The sequence below is a fragment of the Watersipora subatra genome, chromosome 1 (assembly GCF_963576615.1).
Source record: "Watersipora subatra chromosome 1, tzWatSuba1.1, whole genome shotgun sequence".
NCBI lineage: Eukaryota > Metazoa > Bryozoa > Gymnolaemata > Cheilostomatida > Watersiporidae > Watersipora > Watersipora subatra.
Window position 1 is genome coordinate 75,453,333 of NC_088708.1, and position 22,738 is coordinate 75,476,070.

Consider the following 22,738-nt stretch of genomic DNA (forward strand, 5'->3'; position numbering starts at 1 on the left):
CTTGCATGCTTGGCTTCTTCCTCAGCCCAATTGTCGGCCACTTTACCCTTATTTGCCAGTCACTTCATCCTCATCAAACCTCTGACAGAAATCATTAGCTATATTATGCACTGCACATTTGTAACTAACTATGGAATCATTGATATTATTATTTTGCGAAAGCAGATGCATTTTGCATCTCTTGACTTTATACTCAAACCAAATCTTACCTAATGACTGTTTGCGCAAAAGACTTTTGGCAGTTGCCCTTTTTTAGCAAAGCATTACCATATGCCCATACCCTTTGAATATGCACATTGCGCACCTATTTTTATTATGTTAACAAATGCACCTATCTTGCACAAGTAAAAATCAGTTCAATTGCCTTTTTCACATCAGATTTTTCTTTTAGCCGATTTGGTACTTCGATAAAAATTCTAAGATATAGTGCATACAAATCTAAAAGTAAATTGTTTGCCTTTTCTTGCTTATGACTTTGTTGTAACTTAGATCAAAGTAACTTTCTATGTACAATAACAGTTAATCAATCTCTTTCCCAGCTCTTTGCCGAGCTCGTAATTTTTTATGATGCCAGAAGCCAACTGAACGACGAGCAGCTCAATTTATTTTGACTAGAGACATAGATGTAGATGAAGTTATGACAATTTCTCCTAGACTAGTCTTCATAGCTTTTTCTCAAGTCTAATGCCTTTCTAATTTGTATGACAAACAGTTTTACATACAATATTGGCTGTTGGCATCTTAGTATATTACTTATTTGAAACAATGTCTTGTGAAATGATGTACAGTGCAACACAAAATGAAGGAAGTATATAAAATGAACCAGTCTTTGCCTTATCATCGGTGCGTTTGTTTTGTGGTTTGACTTGATATGGTATATTTATGGGTTGAAACAATATGCTTCAGTGCTTGCTTCTTTAGTAAATAAGCAGTGGTGTATCATTCGCTCATAAAATTTGTTATTTGAATTTTGGATGCAGACATTTATAGAGGTTTTTGTGACTGCTCTGCAGAACCTTCATTACTTCTATACTAGGAAAGCATTTTTACTTGAATGTGCAAGTAAGTGTATAACTAAAATACCTATTTTTTCATGAAATGACTTGCACATTATATGTTACATCTACAGTTCTGATCATATACTTATATAGGAATTATCTTAAATTATTGTAGATTGTAATTTTATAAAAACCTTTACAGATAGTATTGGCACCTTTCATACTATATACATAGACCTCTCTCATTGGCTACCACAATGGGTTGTATCATTTACTTCTATTTTCCTAGTAAGTTGGTGTGAAAAGTATGAAGCAGCCTCAACAGTTTTACTACATCTCTTTGTAGTTGTAGATAGATAAAAACTCAAACAGATTAATTCATCAAACCACTAAAGCATTTTAATTTTGTGACTTCTTCATATGAATAAAAGAAAAAGCTCTTTGGGGTGTAATGTAATTCAAGACTAAAATACTGTAAGAGTTGGTAAGTCAGTAGCAAATATAATTAATAAGTTTTCTGCAAGCATGGATGGTTAAATATCTCTCAAGTACAGCAATATCCTGACATACGAGCTTAATGTGTTGCAGGATCGAGCTCAGATGCGAGTTCACTGAAATCAATTTTTCTTATATAAAATAACTAAATTACAAATTAATCCTTTCTCTCTCTTTGAAAAATACATAATAGCATGATATCATAATGTAAAAACGTGTTTTAATTGTTTTAATTCACCACCTACGCTCAAAAAGTAACAAATACCTAACTAATGGTTATGATCTGCTGTAAAATGTAACACGATGTACAGTACTGTATGGCATTCTTACCTTCGAGACAGATGGTATTGGCTAACAGCAGTGTGAGAGAGAGACTTGACGGCACCACGTTTGGTACTCTACTCTTTTGTGGCGCTGTAATATAGCATAAACTTAAAATGTAATTTAATGGATTTAGCTTACTATAAACTTAAAAATGCGTTTTAATCTTACGCTAAACTTATTTCAAATTTTCTTTGTGTTCGTCTTTTATCATCTTCCGGCTTGGCCCTTTTGCCTCGCATTCAGACTCGCTTTCACCTCACATTTACCTTGCCTTTTTAAATATTTTTTTGATGTTTCGAGACAGATCAAGCGAGGATGTTGTAACTGGCCTTTTGCATAATCGACCATTTTAAAAAAGCGCCTTGAAAACTCTCATGTGCTCGCATCTCAAATTTCTATTGTATCTCATGACAAAAAATTTGCTCAGAATTTTCCTCGTATCTCAAATTTTGTGTATATTGAAACAATCATATGTCGATTTATTAATAAATGAAATTTGCATAAATGTACAATTTTAATGGTATAACACCGTGAATACAAAAGTTTCCTATTTGGCCCACCACTTAAGATTTGAAGCCTTCTGTTGTTTGTAACATTCTGTTGTTCGTAAAGATATTTTTCTGCAGTATCAGTTATGTTTTACCGTTGTTTTTTGTAATTTAAAGAGATTTTTTCACCAGGGTTTATAGCTTAGCACCGGTGTGAAGTAGCTACCTACATCATATCATTGATCACAATGAACTACTGCATTGAATCTATCTAATACTTGCTGTCAATAATAATATTTCTCCTTTTGAATACAACCTGAAACATAAACAACCATAAACAATTAATAGTTCAAGTAGTTAGATATAGCTTTAACACAAATACATTATGTCAAACTGTAAAAATAGTTATGTACAAATGTAAAAAATACTTTTAAGCAATAATGAATAAAAATTAATTTTATTGACACATCATTGTAAAACAAATTGTTTTCACATTGAAGACAGGTGAATTGAGGCATAAACTTTGTAATATGTGACATCGATGTTTCATGCTTGATAGAAGTTTCAATGAGATACTAAACTCATCTAATTCAAACTGAGAATTTAGTATGTTTGTTTTTATTAGAGCTGCACAATGATCGCGTTAATTAAACGATTAACGCGGTCTATACAAATAAACGATTAACTGAGTTGGGCCAATTAATCTTCAATTAAAATGCAACTGCGATGATGATCTTGATGTGGTTCCTTTCCTTTGTACTACTTAGTACCATAACATTAACGTAGCAGGTTACTAGCATTTAATTTACTAACAAATAAATATTATGACAAGCAACCCTTTCTTACCAATAAATTAAACCACAATTATTTTGCACTCAACTATGAAAACACATTGAGTCGCTAACATTAAACTTGTTTATACTTTATACAATGCACAAGCGCCGTGCCGATCTAGCTGTAAGCAGCCATGTTGTTAGTTGTTTGAACATGTTTCTATGCAATAGCAACAAAAGTTATTTCAGTATTATTTAATACGTATCTTACAGTTTATTTTTGTTTATTTTTAAAAACTTTTTTAAAAGTAAATTTTACATGTTTTTTTCATTTTTCAAAAAAATCACAATCATATTTCAGCTTCAGAATATTAGTAATATAAGATTGACACTTTATTGGAACACAAAAGCAGAAAAATGTCTTCCACCCTATAGGTAGCGCATTTCAATAAGTTGTTGGAAGCGTAAACAAGAAAGCGAAGTGCAGTATATGCCAGAAAGAATTTTCTTACCACCACAGCACATCATCATTAGGATATATTTTAACTAATTCTCCTCCTACCGTGCAGAAATCATCACCAGCTGTCGCAGACAACAACTAATACTACTGACTACCGGCACTACTGTCCCCTGTGAGCGGCTATTCTCTAAAGCTGGCAATATTGTATGTAGGAAGAGGGCATCTCTTTATTCAGATAATGTGAATAAACTGTGCTGCCTCAACTCTTGGCTGACTTAATTATAGACTTTTATAGACAGTTTTCATACTCATAATAGTTATTACATTGTAACTTATGTACATTGTACATAACATGTACTACTGCTAACAATTGTCTAAAATATAATTAACCCTTTCGCGGGCAGAGCGACATTTTTGTCGCTTTGCGATATAGCTGCTAATGGGCAGTGCGACGTTTTTGTCGTTTCGGTAACGTATTTTATAATTGCAGTTTCTGGTTAGCTACAATGTAAATGCCGTTTTTTGTTTACTTTTTTTACAAATAGCAAGCTACGATATAGTAGTTTCGGTTAGCCTCAAAAATTGACTTTAAGGTTAAAAAAACGATTGTTTTAGCATTGATGAATAAATAAACTTTCGAAAAAAATTAGAAAATTGTTCTAATTAGATTATCAACTTTTATTTTTCTTGGTTCAGTTTTAGCTTTTATTTACCGAATTTTTCGAGAGTTTGACTTTAGTTTACCGTCATGGCGACTTCTAAAATAACCTCCCGAGATTATTCTAATAATGCAAGTACTAGTACCGAAATTACTAAGGATTCAGAGCTGACAGTGACTTTTTAGATTTAGTAGCAAGAGATGACAGTGAATCAGGTTTGGATTGTGATTGGAATGACTTTACATCTGGAAGTGACAACGATGAAAAGGCTGGTAGCAGTAATGATGAGGATGTGAGTAGGAGTGATGCCAGTGCCTGGAAGAATATAACCAACATAAACAGAAATAAATCTCCTACAATTCAGCAGTTTATAGCAGTGACAGGCCCAGTATTTACTCCAGTAGATGCTCAACCAGTAAAGTATTTTGAAAAGTTTTTTGAGCCTGTCAATCTATGAAGTGCATCTTTGTGGGAGCTCTTTGTTATACGAATAAGTACATGGTACAAAGATTGTGATTTGGACTTTTGTAAAGGAGAATGCTTTTGAAAATATCATTCGTAAATAGACAATTATTATGAAAAGCATATATTTTATGTTATACATTTTTATTTGTTTATAATATATATATGCCTATGGCCATATACATGTATACATATGCACATTTAAACATAGATATATGCACATAATAACACACAGAAAAGTGTATGAACCTTTTACAAAAAATTGATTTTTTGGAAAATTAATTCGCCCATGGGAGTCTGACTTAGTTTTGAAAATTCACCCACGAAAGGGTTAATCCATATGTAGCTGTATTATTTGTTTTTGAATATGCAGGTTTTTGCTAGATTAATTCTGAGATTAATCGAAGATTAACTGGTTCAGACCAGTTATTAATCGCGATTAATTTTTATAATCGTTGTGCAGCTCTAGTTTTTATATTTGATGTTTTTATATTTGATGTTTTTTAACATTTTATTTTGCGTTATTACAGCCAGACTCTCCTCTGTCACTCATTTCTGACTTTTTGCACTGCTTGCTTTCTTCCTCTTAATAACTACTAAGCTGTTGGAAAGTACTATGTTAAGGCAAATATTTGGGCAAAGTTTGCATCATATGTCAAAAAGTTTGTATGTTTATGTAATCGTAAGTAGGGGTGTAACTTTAAGAGGTCTTTGGAGTTATGTAAGGAAGTACACCTTACATTTTATTTTTCTCTTTAAAGAGAAATTCAAGTAAGCATTTATAATGTAAAGACTTTGAGGTGACTGCGTCTGAGACCGAGTAGCTACTGAATATTAGGCAGAACAAGGTATTTTAAGTATGCAATGTAACAAGCTAACAAACATTCAGCAGGGTGTTTCAAAGGCTACTGTAACCAAGCATGAAAAGGTCAAGTGTTTCAAATCCAATTAATGAGATATAAAACGAACAAGAGTGAGAGTGATAAGATTAAATGTGTGATCACTGTAATAATAACTAGAGTGAGATTTAATTTTCCCCTTGTGTTAATAGTGAAAGGTTTGTTTGTCAGATCTTGAAGAATCGAACATGGATGAAAAGCTTGAATTTTTACAAAAAATTCTTAATTTATTATCAAAGATCAATAGAGAAAATATGGTCAAATTTAATTTTTATGTACTAAACTGTAATACATTTTTAAATCACATGAAAATATCGGTCCTGAAAACAAGCTTTTCCAGTTGTTGTGCTTGGCTTCTGTGACTATGTATCTTCCTGCGGGTTCTCTGTATGGATTGGTCGAGATGACATGGTTTGTATTCTAATCAAAATAGCTAATTGGTTATTTAAACATATTTCACATTGCACAATAGCTCCTATCACTAAATATAGTTTCTACCTCCATCTTGTGTCGTATTATGGCTCACCTCTTTAGCATACGAATGTAATAGTGCTCACCCTTCCTATAACAATCGCTGATCTTCCACCATGTATGCAGGTATTATTCTCTCACATGATAATACTTTCCACTAATATAATAGGTTCTAGTGAAGTTATCGTTAACTTAGATTCAAATCAAAAGAAAACATGAAATCAAGGGTTATTCTAAAATCCTTCATTATGCCTTGCACTTGTCAATATTTATTGCCGTGTAGTATGTTAGAGCAAGCCTTATCAGAATATCTTCTAGCAATTGATTGATATTTCTTGTTCTAGGCTGTTCTGTTCTATCCCGAAACTCATGTCTGCAGACGTTGCTTCTACAGAGATAAAGCAATGGCTCCTATCAGAAGCTTTTGATGAGCCAGCCCTGCTGGAAGGATTCATCAATCACTGGCCTGCCAGACATTGGTCGACACAATTCTTTGCTGACCACAACAAACTAGCGGAGCAAAAGATACTTTTTCGAGTGGCTGAGGGGTCAGAACCTCACTCTAAAAAGCGACGAGTAGGTAATAGCCCTATTTGGTCGTCTACTTTGTGTTGTATGAGCAGAACCAGTTTTTGTTCTGTATGTCTACAACAATTTATTAATGCATGCTGGCTGCATTTCACAGAAGCACTATATTTTACCCTTTTCATTTACCTGGTGATCCAACATTCACAATATAGTTACATTATACCTGTGATTGCACAGGCTCTCACTAGCGCTTATCCATTTCATCATGAAGATTAGGATGAAATCAAGCTAACTAAACCTTCCTATAATACCGATAATATAATACAATTCCTATAATATCAATTTTGGAGTGCTTGTTGATTGACTCGAGTTGTAAGGGAACCATTACAGACGATCATCCCTTGTGTCTATCAAATCTATTTGCATATAGATGATAATCGTCATGGTAGATATTTGTGTCGAGGCCATTTGTACATGATTGCTTTCTGTGTGTGTAGATTCCATTTGGGTATAGGTTAAGTATGTATGTGGATGCCTTCACATTGACAGCTGTAAACAAGTTAATAGATGTTTATGTAAACAACACCAGAATTCAAGATACACGCACTAAATATGAACATGGTTTTAGATAGTGAAGACTTGTGCTTCCTCGTCCTACCGCGAGCAAGAACATATATTTTTAAATTTGCTCTGCAGGAGTTCAGTGGGAAAATGAGAGTCGTTACGTCTCAAATACATTCAGAGAGTTCATGGAATATGCTGAAACACCTGGCACTGCTGATAATCCGCTGCGTGAGTTCATCTGGGCATATGCTGACTACAAGTATATGAAGGAGATCTTCCACTCAGTTCCTGAGGTATAAGTTTACTCTCTCATATGCTGTTGTAGTTCTTATACTGTAGTAGTCGTAGTTAGTAGTGCATCTGATTCATAATATCCTATTTGTGTGCCTACTCATCTCAAATCCTGAGTGTTTCATCACAAGCTAGTATTTGATACACCAGCTGTCTTCATTTGTGTTTGTTCTATTTTGATTGGCTGCAAATTCTTGTTATTAAAAACCCAAAATATGTGCATTTAATTTTGATCAAAAGCATATTTAGAAAATTTTTTTACATCAACATTTGATCATAATCATAGCCTAGGTAAAATAGCACTGTCGGAGTTGTCCGATCATACTCGTATTTGCTCTGAAGACTGCTGAGCATAAGGATCTTACGGGACATTTATCAAAATTTAATTAATATGACAAACATTTTTCATCTTGTTTGTCTTGGGCTTGAATAAGGCTGCTTTGTAGCTATTGATGTCCTCTGTAACAGCCTTTTGTGTGGATGTAGTAGAAAGGGGGTGCGATTGATTGACTGTTGTAAGACTGTACTGTAGTTATTGGCAGATGTAGACTGGAGCACATTTGGGTTCACTGATCGAGATGGGAGAGCCTCAACCTTCTGGATGGGATCTAAAGGTGCCTACACTCCGTGCCACTACGACACTTATGGTTGCAATTTAGTAGCGCAACTCTACGGCAAGTCAGTAAATCTTCCAGTCTCTCCTTTAGTTATTAAAATGTTGTGGTTCTCTAAAGGTTTCAGTAGAATGTTTTAGCTGAACTCATAGAATATTACCATGTTTTCATTTTAATATGCTAAATAAATCCACATACAGAGCCGTTCCTCAGTTCTCTCATTTTGATGTTTTGAAGTCACGTATTGAACTGAAATTTCGATGGGTAGACTGGGCCTGATAATGCTGCTTGTGGCAGGTTTTGCATGCCTGTTGAGTATTTCTAAGTAGTTTAAATTTCAAACCTATTTTCTGTCTAGCCGTCAACTGTGTCAGTCTACATGGAGATAGTCTTGAGTCAGCTGTGTGCAACTGCATACATTTAGGCATTTAGGTACTTCTGTATTCCAACCTTACTATCTTATGCAATACTCTTCTGTTTAAGAAAGAAATGGACACTCTTTCCACCGAGTGAGACGGACAAGCTCTATCCAACTCGTATACCCTTTGAGGAGTCGACTGTATTTAGTCAAGTTGACTTGCATTGCTATGATCCGGAGAAGCATCCACTGTTTCCAGTGAGTTCTCGCTACATTTTAATTAATGATACATGTGCAGTCATTGTTTTGCTTTCGAATGTCTCTAATCTCAACAAAATCTGGATTTTGGCTAGAAAGTATGAGCTTTTCATGCTCCGGATGACCGAAAAATCGGCTTTCGACCAAACCAAAAGAAGCTTTAAATTTTGTTTGCATTACAATTAATAGAAATAGAAGATATTTTTAGTTTTCTTCCTTTTCTCTTAATATTTGCTAGGATATGCTCTGTACTCTTTCATTAGAATTCCCTTGATCATACATAACCTTTGTCTAGACTAGCCTTCACTACTATAATGTTTATGTTGACATTGGTGAAAATAAAACATGCGAATCATTTGTTTTTATGATCTTAGAATGTATTTTATTAAAATAAAACACTCTATTTCTACACTTATTTATTTATTGTCTACAGTAGACAAGACTCTGAGTAATCCGGGTATGAGTTGATGAAGACACAGCAGCACAGTACTTCCCCAACCAGCTTTAGTCTATAAATAGACTTTATGAGACAATCACCGTGTTTTATATATTACCTGCTTTCTTATTACATGTGTGTACAGCTCATGGTGTAAAAAAGTACGCGTGTACAGCTCATGGTGTAAAATAGTAAAAACATGCTTTAAATAATGGTTTGTAGACTTCAAACGGGTTAAAATTATTTATATCAAGTATAATGGGAAAAATTATTTTGAATTTCAAACAAATCATTTTTCAAACAGCTCTCTGGGGTGGATTGTCTAAAACTGAGGTTTAACTGTCTATGTATTGTGTGAGTCGCTGCATAAAGAAAGCATTGCTTATGATTGACCTTATTATGCATCTGCATCCCATTGGTGGAATCATGGTACTTATTGTTATTACCGTTTTTAGCAGTTTGATAGTTTTTTGGGGACATTCTTTGCCTACAAGATCAATTTACCCAACTTCCAGATCGATGGGCTATGCTTTATCACACTTAGGTTAAGTCCTTCATCTTGTTGTTAACCTACCGTCAGTTTCTCTTTTACTATGTCGATGTTGTTGCAAATCTAAATATTCTCTGCATCTCTGCAAGCTGTAGAGATGTCTGTTTTGCTACTAGCATTGAGGAAAAACAAGAGGAAATCAACTATAACTTTGTATTTGTGCGGTTTTTTGCTACATGTGTAGAGTCTTGGAGTTGGTTGTAGAGTCTTGGAGTAGGTTGTAGTCTCAAGCTTGGTTGTAGATTCTCGGGGTAAATTTTGAAGGTCTAACGCTAAGTTTCTATAATCTAAGGCTAGGTATGTAGGGTCTAAAGTTGTATGTGGGCTCATGCAAGGTGTCTATGGGCTCATGCAAGGTGTCTATGGTCTCATGCTAGGTGTCTATGGTCTCATGCTAGGTGTCTATGGTCTCAGGCAAGATGTTTATGATCTCACGCTAAGTGTCTATGATCTCATGCTAGGAGTCTTGGGCTCATGCAAGATGTCTATGATCTCATGTTAGGTGTCTATGGGCTCATGCAAGATGTCTATGATCTCATACTAGGTGTCTATGGGTTCGTGCGAGGTGTCTATGGGCTCATGCAAAATGTCTATGATCTCATGCTAGGTGTCTATGATTTCATGTTAGGTGTCCATGATTTCATGTTAGGTATGTGCAGATATGCTGTATGTATTGAAAGATGCCACAACGTGCTTTCAAGCCCTGTACTAGTAACTTGTTCGTTTTTTCAGTTGTGTTTGTTCATTCACGCACACCATAAATTGCCTTATGCAGGCTAAACTATATGTATGTGTGCTGTAGCAAGCGAAGCGATATGATGTAGTTCTTGAAGCTGGACAAGTCCTTTTTGTTCCCAAACATTGGTGGCATTTTGTCGAATGTGAAACAACTGCCATCTCTGTGAATACGTGGATTGAGCTGGTGAGCTGGTCATTAAATCACTCTTTAAAACTTTGCATGCCTTATAGTTTCATCTCATATATTGTTGAAAGTGTCTTGCTATATACACTATCAAACCTTGCCTTCTCAATCACATATGCTTGCAAATTTCTTGACAGAAGATATGAAATTTTCTTGGCAAATGCTTGTCTCTACATACAAAGTAATTTCTAATATATAGTGTCCAAAATTTTTCAGAACATTACAGTTTTGTTACGGTAAGAAAGTTGTACGAATTGATAGCAAAACAGAAATAATAAAAACTATAAATTAGGATAATTTGAAATATATCGTAAGTTAGAGCAAGCTACCCTACTCCACCAACTTTGTTGGGCCTGTGTTTCTGTTGGTATGTCACTAAGGGTTACTAAAAATAAAAATCCTTTTGTGCCGATTATTATTTGAATAATTCAGTTTTTATATACAATTTTGAGTATTGAATTTAGTTTTATTTGTTGCATAGCTTTATATAGGTGTGTCCATAAAAAAAATTTTGACATTTAGAATTATTTGATGCCACTACACACGCACATTTGCTCCCATTATAAAATCCTTTGAATTAATTGATGCAGTACTTTTTTGGCTTTCAGATAATATAAAATTTATTGCTTTCGAAATGGTAGTTCTGGAGCTATGAAGTGCAACATGCATAAATGATGGGACATTACAAATGTCCCATCATTTACGCAAGTTATTTTTTTGGACTAGAGAATAAGTTTTAAATCGAATAGAATCAAATCGTACAGTATAAGGATGTTCGCTGTACAGTATAAGGATGTTCGCTGTACAGTATAAGGTTGTTCGCTGTACAGTATAAGGATGTTCACTCCAACATATGGTTTCAAAATATGAAGAAAATACTTGAATGAATTAACTTCATATGTTGAAGTGTGACTGCACTCATTTATGCCAGCCTTTTGTCGTCTCAACCCTTTAAAATAATCCAATCAGGTGTGAGTCATCATAGGGATAACAATTTGCCCGTGATGCTGAGTTGTCAGAGTTATCTTGAGTTGCCCCCCTTGATGACAATACCTTTTCGCTTTCCAGGATAGTGATAAGCATGATCGCATAAACGAGCTACTGGCAGCTATGCTAACCAAAGCCATGACCGACTATGCAGGAAACACTAATCCACGAAACTTCTACAACCCGAAAGAGGTAAATCATGACCAGAGAATGGATTCAAGTCCTTGAGCAGTTTGAATTTCCTTTTATCTCATTCACCAACTTTCTCCTGTTTGGCAGTCTAGTCGAGCGTTTGCTTTACAATCTTATGAGAAAAATTATCCTTAGTATCAAATCAGCTGACGCCAATTTTGGTGTCTTTATGTAAAATTACACTCATATTATATTCTGCAAGCATTCTAAAATGGTACTGAAGAGGGTAAGGTATAGTCAAAAGTAACGCTCATGCATACCATTTCCTTACACTTGTGTCTTCTATCTCAGGACCCGATGGCCTACGATGAAGGTGTCAGTCTATTAAATAAGTTGCCCTGCTCAACAGAAATTTGCAAGCCGGTAACATTGAAGTTTGGAAATATCTTCAGCTTGCCATGCAAGTGCTGCAGGGGCACTTCGAGTCAGCTACATCCAACTCATGCTGTTCAAAAGGAGAGTAAAGAGCAGAGGCCGAGGGTCACTGGTAGAGAGGAGCGATCGGTAGACATGGATGTAAATAAACTGCTACGTTGTGTCACCCACCCCAGGGTTATCAATGCCATCGCACAGCTGCTGCAGCAACCGTAAAAACAAGCATAGACGCCTTGCCAGATTATGTCTGAATTATACATGCATCTGTAAATAACTTTATTCTGTCATTTAATATATCTTGTATGTATAAAAATATGAAGTAAATTGTAACACTCAGATATATCACTGGTATAATGCAATAGTTATAGCGATGAAGCTTTGTTCCGAAGGTACCAAGAGGCAGCCAGTATGGTGATAAGTGTCAATTATCATCATGAAAAGGAACACGAGTCATTTCAGATGTACTACAAGAAATAGTTGTCACAATCAGCTGGCGAGACTAAAATGTGTGTGCGAGTAAGTATTGCTTCACAAGTAAAATATCAAATGCCGCTGCAACAGTTTAACTGTTGGTAGCAATATTTTAGACGGATAGTTTGTTATAGCTGATAAAATAAAAGTGAGGGGAATGCTGTGTTGGAGCTGCTACGCGAGCACAAGAGGCTCATCATCAGAGAAGCCCTGAATCATTGGAGAATCTTCATCTGCAAACATGGAAATGGAATTATTACCAGTTGCTGTTTTGTGCAGTTGTTAATGTTGTCACCATATTACATATACCTCGCCGTAGTTAATGTTGTCACCATATTACATATACATGGCCGTAGTATTACATATACCCTGCCATAGTATTACATACCGTATACCCTGCTGTAGTATTACATATACCCTGCTGTAGTATTACATATACCCCGCTGTAGTATTACATATACCTCGCCATAGTATTACATATACCTCGCCATATTACATATACCTCGCTTTATTTCATATACGACTAGGTTTTTATACGGTATTGTCTGATAAAAACATTTGCTGCAACATTCAATGAAAATCTCAGAACAGATTTACTGTGTGGATCAAGGTTGGACTATTATACATTGTAAAAGAAATTAACAGCATAATGTATACATATAGAGTAAAAATATATATGTATATAGGCTGTAACGAGTTAATATATAGGATCAATAGTTCTTACACATAGTTCTTATGGGTGTTGTGGTTAAGCAGATAGTCAAAACACAATATTCATGAAACAGCTTTGCAGTCATAGCAAGTTTTGTAGTAAATAGCAAAAGCAATGCGATCTAGACTTACGCTGCCACCCAGACAATCCGCGCCTAATCTAAGAAAGATAGTTCCTCAACATAATCCATTTCAGATTTTTGTTCGACAACCATATCGTTCGAACACCAAATCAGTTCCGTAAGAAAAAATAATCATTACTAAGAGAAAAAATCGAATTGTGTTTCTAGACATAATATAATGCATATATTTCTAGAGGAAAAATTAATTAGTACACTATATAAAGCATAACATGAACCAGTAACAGTAAATTATTTTTATTCATGTGTTTTACTTGAAAGAACAGTCTGAGAGATGGATGCCATTTTCAAACTTTCCTTTTTCAACTCACTATAATCCTCAGTCGTATTTTTTACTTCTCATTACTGCCGACTTTCTCGAACCCATGATGAACAAAAGTCGGTCACAAAAATTTAAAATGAAGTTTATGCATAAACTGTAGGTCTGTCCTCATTCACAGGCTGACTCAAGCTGATGATGATGAATCAGCGCACGCACGGCTGTTCGAATTCCAAATATATTTATGAACTTCGAAACAAAATAATCTCAAATTTCTCATTTGAGTTCAAAATTTTTCGAGATGGAAATTGTTCGAGTACCAAGTTTTCACTGAAATTGATTATATGAACTGTTAAATAAGACTGAGAACCTATGGGTATTTGCACGGGTATTTGCGTGAGTAGCTCGGAGGAAAAATTCTACATCATCTGGTATGAAGGCAGTTGAAGGCGGGCAAGAAACTAAGTTACATACCATTGCTGAAGGTTGCATTGTCAGTCCTTGTATTGTAATGACTGCTCGTAAAATCGAGGAAGCTCCTCTGAAGTCTTCTGTGCCGAACACACCATACAGAAAGCAGCACTGACAGCACAAGGGCAACCAGAACTGCGATGGATACTCCTACATACAATCCTGTCTTGTTTCCTGGGCCTCCAATTTGTTCTCCAGCTGAGCGAATAAGCAAGGCGAGATGAGCACTAGTGTCAGAGTGTCAAGGACTGCTTTCAAATCTATTGATGCCAACTCACAAGCAAGCCTTATGCAACCATTGTTCAGTTATAGCTATAACTTGGTGGCAATGCATTCTCTGGGAACGAATAAATAAACAAAGCAGGAGACTATCGATGAGAGTAAAGGATAGAAGTGGTTGACCAGATGCGGCACTCACCAGTTGAGGCTTTTGTAATTGTAGAGAGAATCGAAGCATATCCAAATTTCCCGTAGTAGTAGCGATTTTGGTAAGGCCGAACAAATCTCATTTTAATGGTATAGTTGTAGCCAGGCTTTATGCTGGGAAGTCTGCATACTTTGGCATCTGTTGTATTAACGTACCACGTGCCCAACTCATGAAAATCTGATCCATTCTCACTGTAGTGCATGTTGATCCACTAAATGAATGGAAGACAAAAAATAACTATAATACAAGAAGAAATGAGCACTAGCGAGTCTGGCTGATAAAACATACAAATCGATTCACAAAAAGCTCTGGTACAAACATGGCCGACAATCCAAAGACGTACAGCCTAAACCAGTGAACAAATGAAAAAGAATACTCCTTCTGGTTGAATTAGTATTAATTAATGCAGTATTAAATGTAATTCTTCTGTCTACCAACAGTACAAACAGTACCAGAAATACTAATAGTACCAGCAGTACTATTGTACCAACAGTACTATTGTACCAACTGTACTAACAGTACCAGCAGTACTAATAGTATCAACAGTACCGGCAGTACTAACAGTACTAAAAGTACTAGCAGTACTAAAAGTACCGGCAAGACTAACAGTACCAACTGTACGAACAGCACCTACAGCAGCAACATAAAAATAGTGCCAATGATTATGTTTGTGAAATGTTATTTTTGTCATCTAAAGAGGCGAGTGATCTAAATTGTTGAAAATCAAATTTTTGACAAGAGAATTCGTGTACCAAACTTATTGCTGTTGACTGTCAGTTATACGACATGGCAAGTGCAAGATGAAAATAAAACACAGACCAGATAAAAGCAGAGATCTTTAGTTGGTTCAAAGTAGCTAAAATTTGTCGGTCAGTAAGCTCGAACTTACAATAATTCCCAAGCCACTTCCTATTCATTAATGTTTGTTGGAGATTGATGTGTAGCCAGAGACAAATTTAGCAACTAGCAACAGTTGGCTGATGAAACGCTATAGCATTTCAACAACTAACAACAGTTGGCTGATGAAACGCTATAGCATTTCAACAACTAACAACAGTTGGCTGATGAAACGCTATAGCAATTCAACAACTAACAACAGTTGGCTGATGAAACGCTATAGTAATTCAACAACTAACAACAGTTGGCTGATGAAACGCTATAGTAATTCAACAACTAACAACAACAGTTAGTAACAATCGCACACAAATATTATTGATATTTAGTAGTATTAGCAGTGATATGTGAGAGATAAAGAAGTGTTTCTACAACTAATGGCACTGTTCCTAATACGGTTATAGCATAGTCCAAGGTGGACAGCTACAAATAATGACAATTTCTGAATTAGGAACTTAAAATATCATCACCACCAACATTGCAAGAGCATTTAAATTTCAAGAACTGCAAATAATATTAAAACATTTTAAAGATAATTTTCATGTTATGAAATGTAGCATTATTGCACAAAGCTTGCTGACTTGCTGACTTTAACCGAAGTAATGTTTTTCTTCAATTTGTTTCTATTCTCAAATAAACTGAGAACCTGTTCAACATCTTGCATTTCCATAGACAAACCCAAATATATTTTTAAAGAAGCCTTCAAATCAAAGATACAAAAGCACCACATGAAAACTTTTTATTGGTAAATGAAAATGTATTTCATTTCAGGTATATTAACCCTTTGAACCATGAAGTTTATGTATAAACCGTAGGTCTGTCCTCATTCACAGGCTGACTCAAGCTGATGATGATGAATCAGCGCACGCACGGCTCTTCAAATTCCAAATATATTTATGAACTTCGAAACAAAATAATCTCAAATTTCTCATTTGAGTTCAGAATTTTTCGAGGTGGGAATTGTTTGAGTACCAAGTTTCCACTGAAATTGATGATAATGAACTGTTAAATAAGACTGAGAGCCTATAGGTATTTGCCTGAGTAGTTCGGAGGAAAAATTCTACATCATCTGGTATGAAGGCAGTTGAAGGCGAACAAGAAACATGGCTGACCTTGTCGATGTGTGTCAGTATCCCCCGGCAATATGTCCAACAATAAATAGGAAGTTTTGAAAATTTTATCAAATGTATCTAAATATGCGCATAATCCAACGATATTTGGTAAAAAATTGTTAAAAACTTCAGCAACACACAGCAAATGTCACCAAATAAAAAAAAGTGTTTGATGGTTCTTCGGACTAAAACTATAAAAATCTGAATGATTTTTAAAACATCTAAAAATCTTTAAAATAGCATCATATCTATCGAGCACACATTCGCCATCATATCTATCGAGCACACATTCACCATCATATCTATCGAGCATACATTCGCCATCATATCTATCGAGCATACATTCTATTCGCCATCATATCTATCGAGCACACATTCACCATCATATCTATCGAGCACACATTCGCCATCATATCTATCGAGCACACATTCGCCATCATATCTATCGAGCATACATTCGCCATCATATCTATCGAGCATACATTCTATTCGCCATCATATCTATCGAGCACACATTCACCATCATATCTATCGAGCACACATTCGCCATCATATATATCGAGCACACATTCACCATCATATCTATCGAGCATACATTCGCCATAATATCTATCGAGCATACATTCGCCATCATATCTATCGAGCATACATTCGCCATCATATCTATCGAGCATACATTCGCCATAATATCTATCGAGCATACATTCGCCATCATATCTATCGAGCATACATTCGCCATCATATCTATCGAGCATACATTCTATTCGCCATCATATCTATCGAGCATACATTCTATTCGCCATCATATCTATCGAGCATACATTCTATTCGCCATCATATCTATCGAGCACACATTCGCCATCATATCTATCGAGCACACATTCGCCATCATATCTATCGAGCACACATTCGCCATCATATCTATCGAGCATACATTCGCCATCATATCTATCGAGCATACATTCTATTCGCCATCATATCTATCGAGCACACATTCACCATCATATCTATCGAGCACACATTCGCCATCATATCTATCGAGCACACATTCACCATCATATCTATCGAGCATACATTCGCCATAATATCTATCGAGCATACATTCGCCATCATATCTATCGAGCACACATTCACCATCATATCTATCGAGCATACATTCGCCATAATATCTATCGAGCATACATTCGCCATCATATCTATCGAGCACACATTCGCCATCATATCTATCGAGCATACATTCGCCATCATATCTATCGAGCATACATTCTATTCGCCATCATATCTATCGAGCACACATTCACCATCATATCTATCGAGCACACATTCGCCATCATATCTATCGAGCACACATTCGCCATCATATCTATCGAGCATACATTCGCCATCATATCTATCGAGCATACATTCTATTCGCCATCATATCTATCGAGCACACATTCACCATCATATCTATCGAGCACACATTCGCCATCATATCTATCGAGCACACATTCACCATCATATCTATCGAGCATACATTCGCCATAATATCTATCGAGCATACATTCGCCATCATATCTATCGAGCATACATTCGCCATCATATCTATCGAGCATACATTCGCCATAATATCTATCGAGCATACATTCGCCATCATATCTATCGAGCATACATTCGCCATCATATCTATCGAGCATACATTCTATTCGCCATCATATCTATCGAGCATACATTCTATTCGCCATCATATCTATCGAGCATACATTCTATTCGCCATCATATCTATCGAGCACACATTCGCCATCATATCTATTCAGCACACATTCGCCATCGTTTCATGGCTCATAATAAGTTGCATAATTATGGTTAGTAGCATATAATTCCTCGTCTGTCTCACAATCATTTATGACATACCAACAAACAAATCGTATCAAAATTGTTTCGTGATATAGTTCCAGTAAAACTGTTACTATAACAAAGTAAGTAGGTAAAGATATTTGAAAATGGTTAAAAATGAAGTAAAATTTCAGGTCTAACGCTCTGTACAATAATTAATTTTACTGGTTCACGCTGTTACTTAGAAATGGCCCTTGCAAACAGGGCCATGTGAATGCCAGTATTCCAGCCGTTAGGGTTTCTGACACATCCTACGCAATGCCGGAATACCAACAGTCAGGGTTCAAAGAGTTAAATAGCAGCCAACAACCTGGATCCATACAAAATCTAAAATCGCTCACCGGTGATGCACCAATCTGTCTGTTCTCGGAACCAATAGCCCAATCAAACTGGATGTCATTGCCAATAATGTAGAGCTGAAAGTGTGGTCGTTTGTAGGGTGCTACGGTAAACATTCAGATAAATGATACTAACTTTGTGTTAAATTTCGTAAAAATGAAGATAATATGGTGCAAACAAAGCAAATCATTCCTACAATCAGTGCAAAGGAAAACCCTTAACTGTTAGAGGAAAATCCATGTAGTTACATATAAAAGGCTTAATAGTTTCAAATAATGGCAGCTGAGCAGATTGGCTTGACTAGTAGAATATAATCCCGGGGCTAAATGATAATCAGAGATAGACAGACTAAAACATAATTTCATAACTTTTGTTCATATGGTTGCTGCCAACGAGTGAATCATTGGATAGGTGTAAGCAGCTCTTACCGCTGTTGGACGAGTTCTGCGATAAGATATGAAACGGTGAATATAAAGCAGGCATAGCAAATTGATGCAGATTGCAGTATCCCTCATCTAATACTAACACTACTATCCCTCATCTAATACTAACACTACTATCCCTCATCTAATACTAACACTACTATCCCTCATCTAATACTAACACTACTATCCATCATCTAATACTAACACTACTATCCCTCATCTAATACTAACACTACTATCCATCATCTAATACTAACACTACTATCCCTCATCTAATACTAACACTACTATCCCTCATCTAATACTAACACTACTATCCATCATCTAATACTAACACTACTATCCCTCATCTAATACTAATACTACTATCCCTCATCTAATACTAACACTACTATCCATCATCTAATACTAACACTACTATCCATCATCTAATACTAACACTACTATCCCTCATCTAATACTAATACTACTATCCCTCATCTAATACTAGCTCTACTATCCCTCATCTAATACTAACACTACTATCCATCATCTAATACTAGCTCTACTATCCCTCATCTAATACTAACACTACTATCCATCATCTAATACTAACACTATTATCCTTTATCTAATACTAACACTACTATCCATCATCTAATACTAACACTACTATCCCTCATCTAATACTAACACTACTATCCCTCATCTAATACTAACACTACTATCCATCATCTAATACTAACACTACTATCCCTCATCTAATACTAGCACTACTATCCATCATCTAATACTAACACTACTATCCCTCATCTAATACTAGCACTACTATCCCTCATCTAATACTAACACTACTATCCCTCATCTAATACTAGCACTACTATCCCTCATCTAATACTAACACTACTATCCCTCATCTAATACTAACACTACTATCCATCATCTAATACTAACACTACTATCCCTCATATAATACTAACACCACTATCCCTCATCTAATACTAACAATACTATTCTTCATCTAATACTAGCACTACTATCCATCATCTAATACTAACACTACTATCCATCATCTAATACTAACACTACTAACCCTCATCTAATACTAACACTACTATCCCTCATCTAATACTAACACTACTATCCCTCATCTAATACTAATACTACTATCCCTCATCTAATACTAACACTACTATCCCTCATCTAATACTAACACTACTATCCCTCATCTAATACTAACACTACTATCCCTCATCTAATACTAGCACTACTATCCCTCATATAATACTAACACTACTATCCCTCATCTAATACTAACACTACTATCCCTCATCTAATACTAACACTACTATCCATCATCTAATACTAACACTACTATCCCTCATCTAATACTAACACTACTATCCCTCATCTAATACTAATACTACTATCCCTCATCTAATACTAACACTACTATCCCTCATCTAATACTAACACTACTATCCCTCATCTAATACTAACACTACTATCCCTCATCTAATACTAACACTACTATCCCTCATCTAATACTAATACTACTATCCCTCATCTAATACTAACACTACTATCCCTCATCTAATACTAACACTACTATCCCTCATCTAATACTAACACTACTATCCCTCATCTAATACTAACACTACTATCCCTCATCTAATACTAATACTACTATCCCTCATCTAATACTAACACTACTATCCCTCATCTAATACTAACACTACTATCCCTCATCTAATACTAACACTACTATCCCTCATCTAATACTAACACTACTATCCCTCATATAATACTAGCACTACTATCCCTCATATAATACTAACACTACTATCCCTCATCTAATACTAACACTACTATCCCTCATCTAATACTAACACTACTATCCCTCATCTAATACTAGCACTACTATCCCTCATCTAATACTAACACTACTATCCATCATCTAATACTAACAATACTATTCTTCATCTAATACTAGCACTACTATTCATCATCTAATACTAACACTACTATCCATCATCTAATACTAACACTACTATCCCTCATCTAATACTAACACTACTATCCCTCATCTAATACTAACACTACTATCCCTCATCTAATACTAATACTACTATCCCTCATCTAATACTAACACTACTATCCCTCATCTAATACTAACACTACTATCCCTCATCTAATACTAGCACTACTATCCCTCATATAATACTAACACTACTATCCCTCATCTAATACTAACACTACTATCCCTCATCTAATACTAACACTACTATCCATCATCTAATACTAACACTACTATCCCTCATCTAATACTAACACTACTATCCCTCATCTAATACTAATACTACTATCCCTCATCTAATACTAACACTACTATCCCTCATCTAATACTAATACTACTATCCCTCATCTAATACTAACACTACTATCCCTCATCTAATACTAACACTACTATCCCTCATCTAATACTAACACTACTATCCCTCATCTAATACTAGCACTACTATCCCTCATATAATACTAACACTACTATCCCTCATCTAATACTAACACTACTATCCCTCATCTAATACTAACACTACTATCCCTCATCTAATACTAGCACTACTATCCCTCATCTAATACTAACACTACTATCCATCATCTAATACTAACACTACTATCCCTCATCTAATACTAGCACTACTATCCCTCATCTAATACTAACACTACTATCCCTCATCTAATACTAACACTACTATCCCTCATCTAATACTAACACTACTATCCCTCATCTAATACTAACACTACTATCCATCATCTAATACTAGCACTACTATCCCTCATCTAATACTAACACTACTATCCCTCATCTAATACTAACACTACTATCCCTCATCTAATACTAACACTACTATCCCTCATCTAATACTAACACCACTATCCCTCATCTACTACATTTTTAAATTCATTCCAATTTATCCCAGCATTTATACCTGGACTATAAGAAAGGGTGGAGCTGTTCTTTCCATTGTTTAACCCTTCCTGTATTACTATCTCATACGATCCACCTCTCTGCATTTTCACTACCAATTCATGAGACTCGTCGCCAGCCTTGACAGTCCTGTTTAGATCATGGATATAGTCGATGTTCCTCTCTCTGATATATACCCGAGTTGCCTGCGATGAAAAATTTCAGCAACATTAGAATACAGAAAGCTGGACAACTTTAAACAGCTAATACAATGTTAAAACCTATCGCTCTATACTGTACTTGAATTTTATGTGACAAAAACTGATCATGACCTTTTCATGACCATTGGGATTAGAATCACAAGGTGTTTTACTTTTAAAATGATGTAAGACATTCTCTTGAGAGACTGCACAACAAATTAATGACCTATCAGATCTTGAAAAGGGATTGAAAGAGAACGAGATGTTATGGTCCAGTGGGCGAGTAGTTTGCCAGGTCTTATATGACTGGTACCGCAGGTGAATAAGCTATCAACAATTGTGGTACTGCAACAGAGTGATTCA

The 22,738-nt window shown here is 35.5% G+C and overlaps 2 protein-coding genes across 3 annotated transcripts in view; one reads left to right on the forward strand and one right to left on the reverse strand.

The window, feature by feature from the left end:
• The first annotated feature begins 6,362 nt into the window (after window positions 1-6,362).
• On the forward strand, window positions 6,363-12,344 carry LOC137395256 (HSPB1-associated protein 1 homolog). Of its 2 annotated transcripts, none has more exons than XM_068082119.1 (7): window positions 6,363-6,609; window positions 7,254-7,414; window positions 7,945-8,090; window positions 8,510-8,642; window positions 10,431-10,550; window positions 11,619-11,729; window positions 12,021-12,344. In XM_068082119.1, the coding sequence occupies exons 1-7, from the start codon at window positions 6,399-6,401 to the stop codon at window positions 12,318-12,320; spliced, it is 1,182 nt and encodes a 393-aa protein (XP_067938220.1). In that variant the 5' UTR covers window positions 6,363-6,398; the 3' UTR covers window positions 12,321-12,344. The 2 variants fall into 2 exon arrangements, with proteins under 2 accessions (XP_067938220.1, XP_067938228.1); XM_068082127.1 differs by having other exon boundaries at window positions 6,489-6,605.
• Window positions 12,345-12,363: 19 nt separating this feature from the next.
• LOC137395248 (sortilin-related receptor-like) overlaps window positions 12,364-22,738 on the reverse strand; it is a 75,103-nt gene continuing 64,728 nt past the window's right edge. Inside the window, exons 37-41 of the mRNA XM_068082106.1 lie at window positions 22,198-22,381; window positions 18,806-18,906; window positions 14,575-14,794; window positions 14,160-14,354; window positions 12,364-12,808 (exon numbers count right to left, since the gene is read on the reverse strand). Of these exons, the coding sequence (XP_067938207.1) occupies window positions 12,750-12,808; window positions 14,160-14,354; window positions 14,575-14,794; window positions 18,806-18,906; window positions 22,198-22,381 (759 nt within the window). The 3' untranslated portion in view covers window positions 12,364-12,749. The remainder of the gene's footprint in view (window positions 12,809-14,159; window positions 14,355-14,574; window positions 14,795-18,805; window positions 18,907-22,197; window positions 22,382-22,738) is intronic.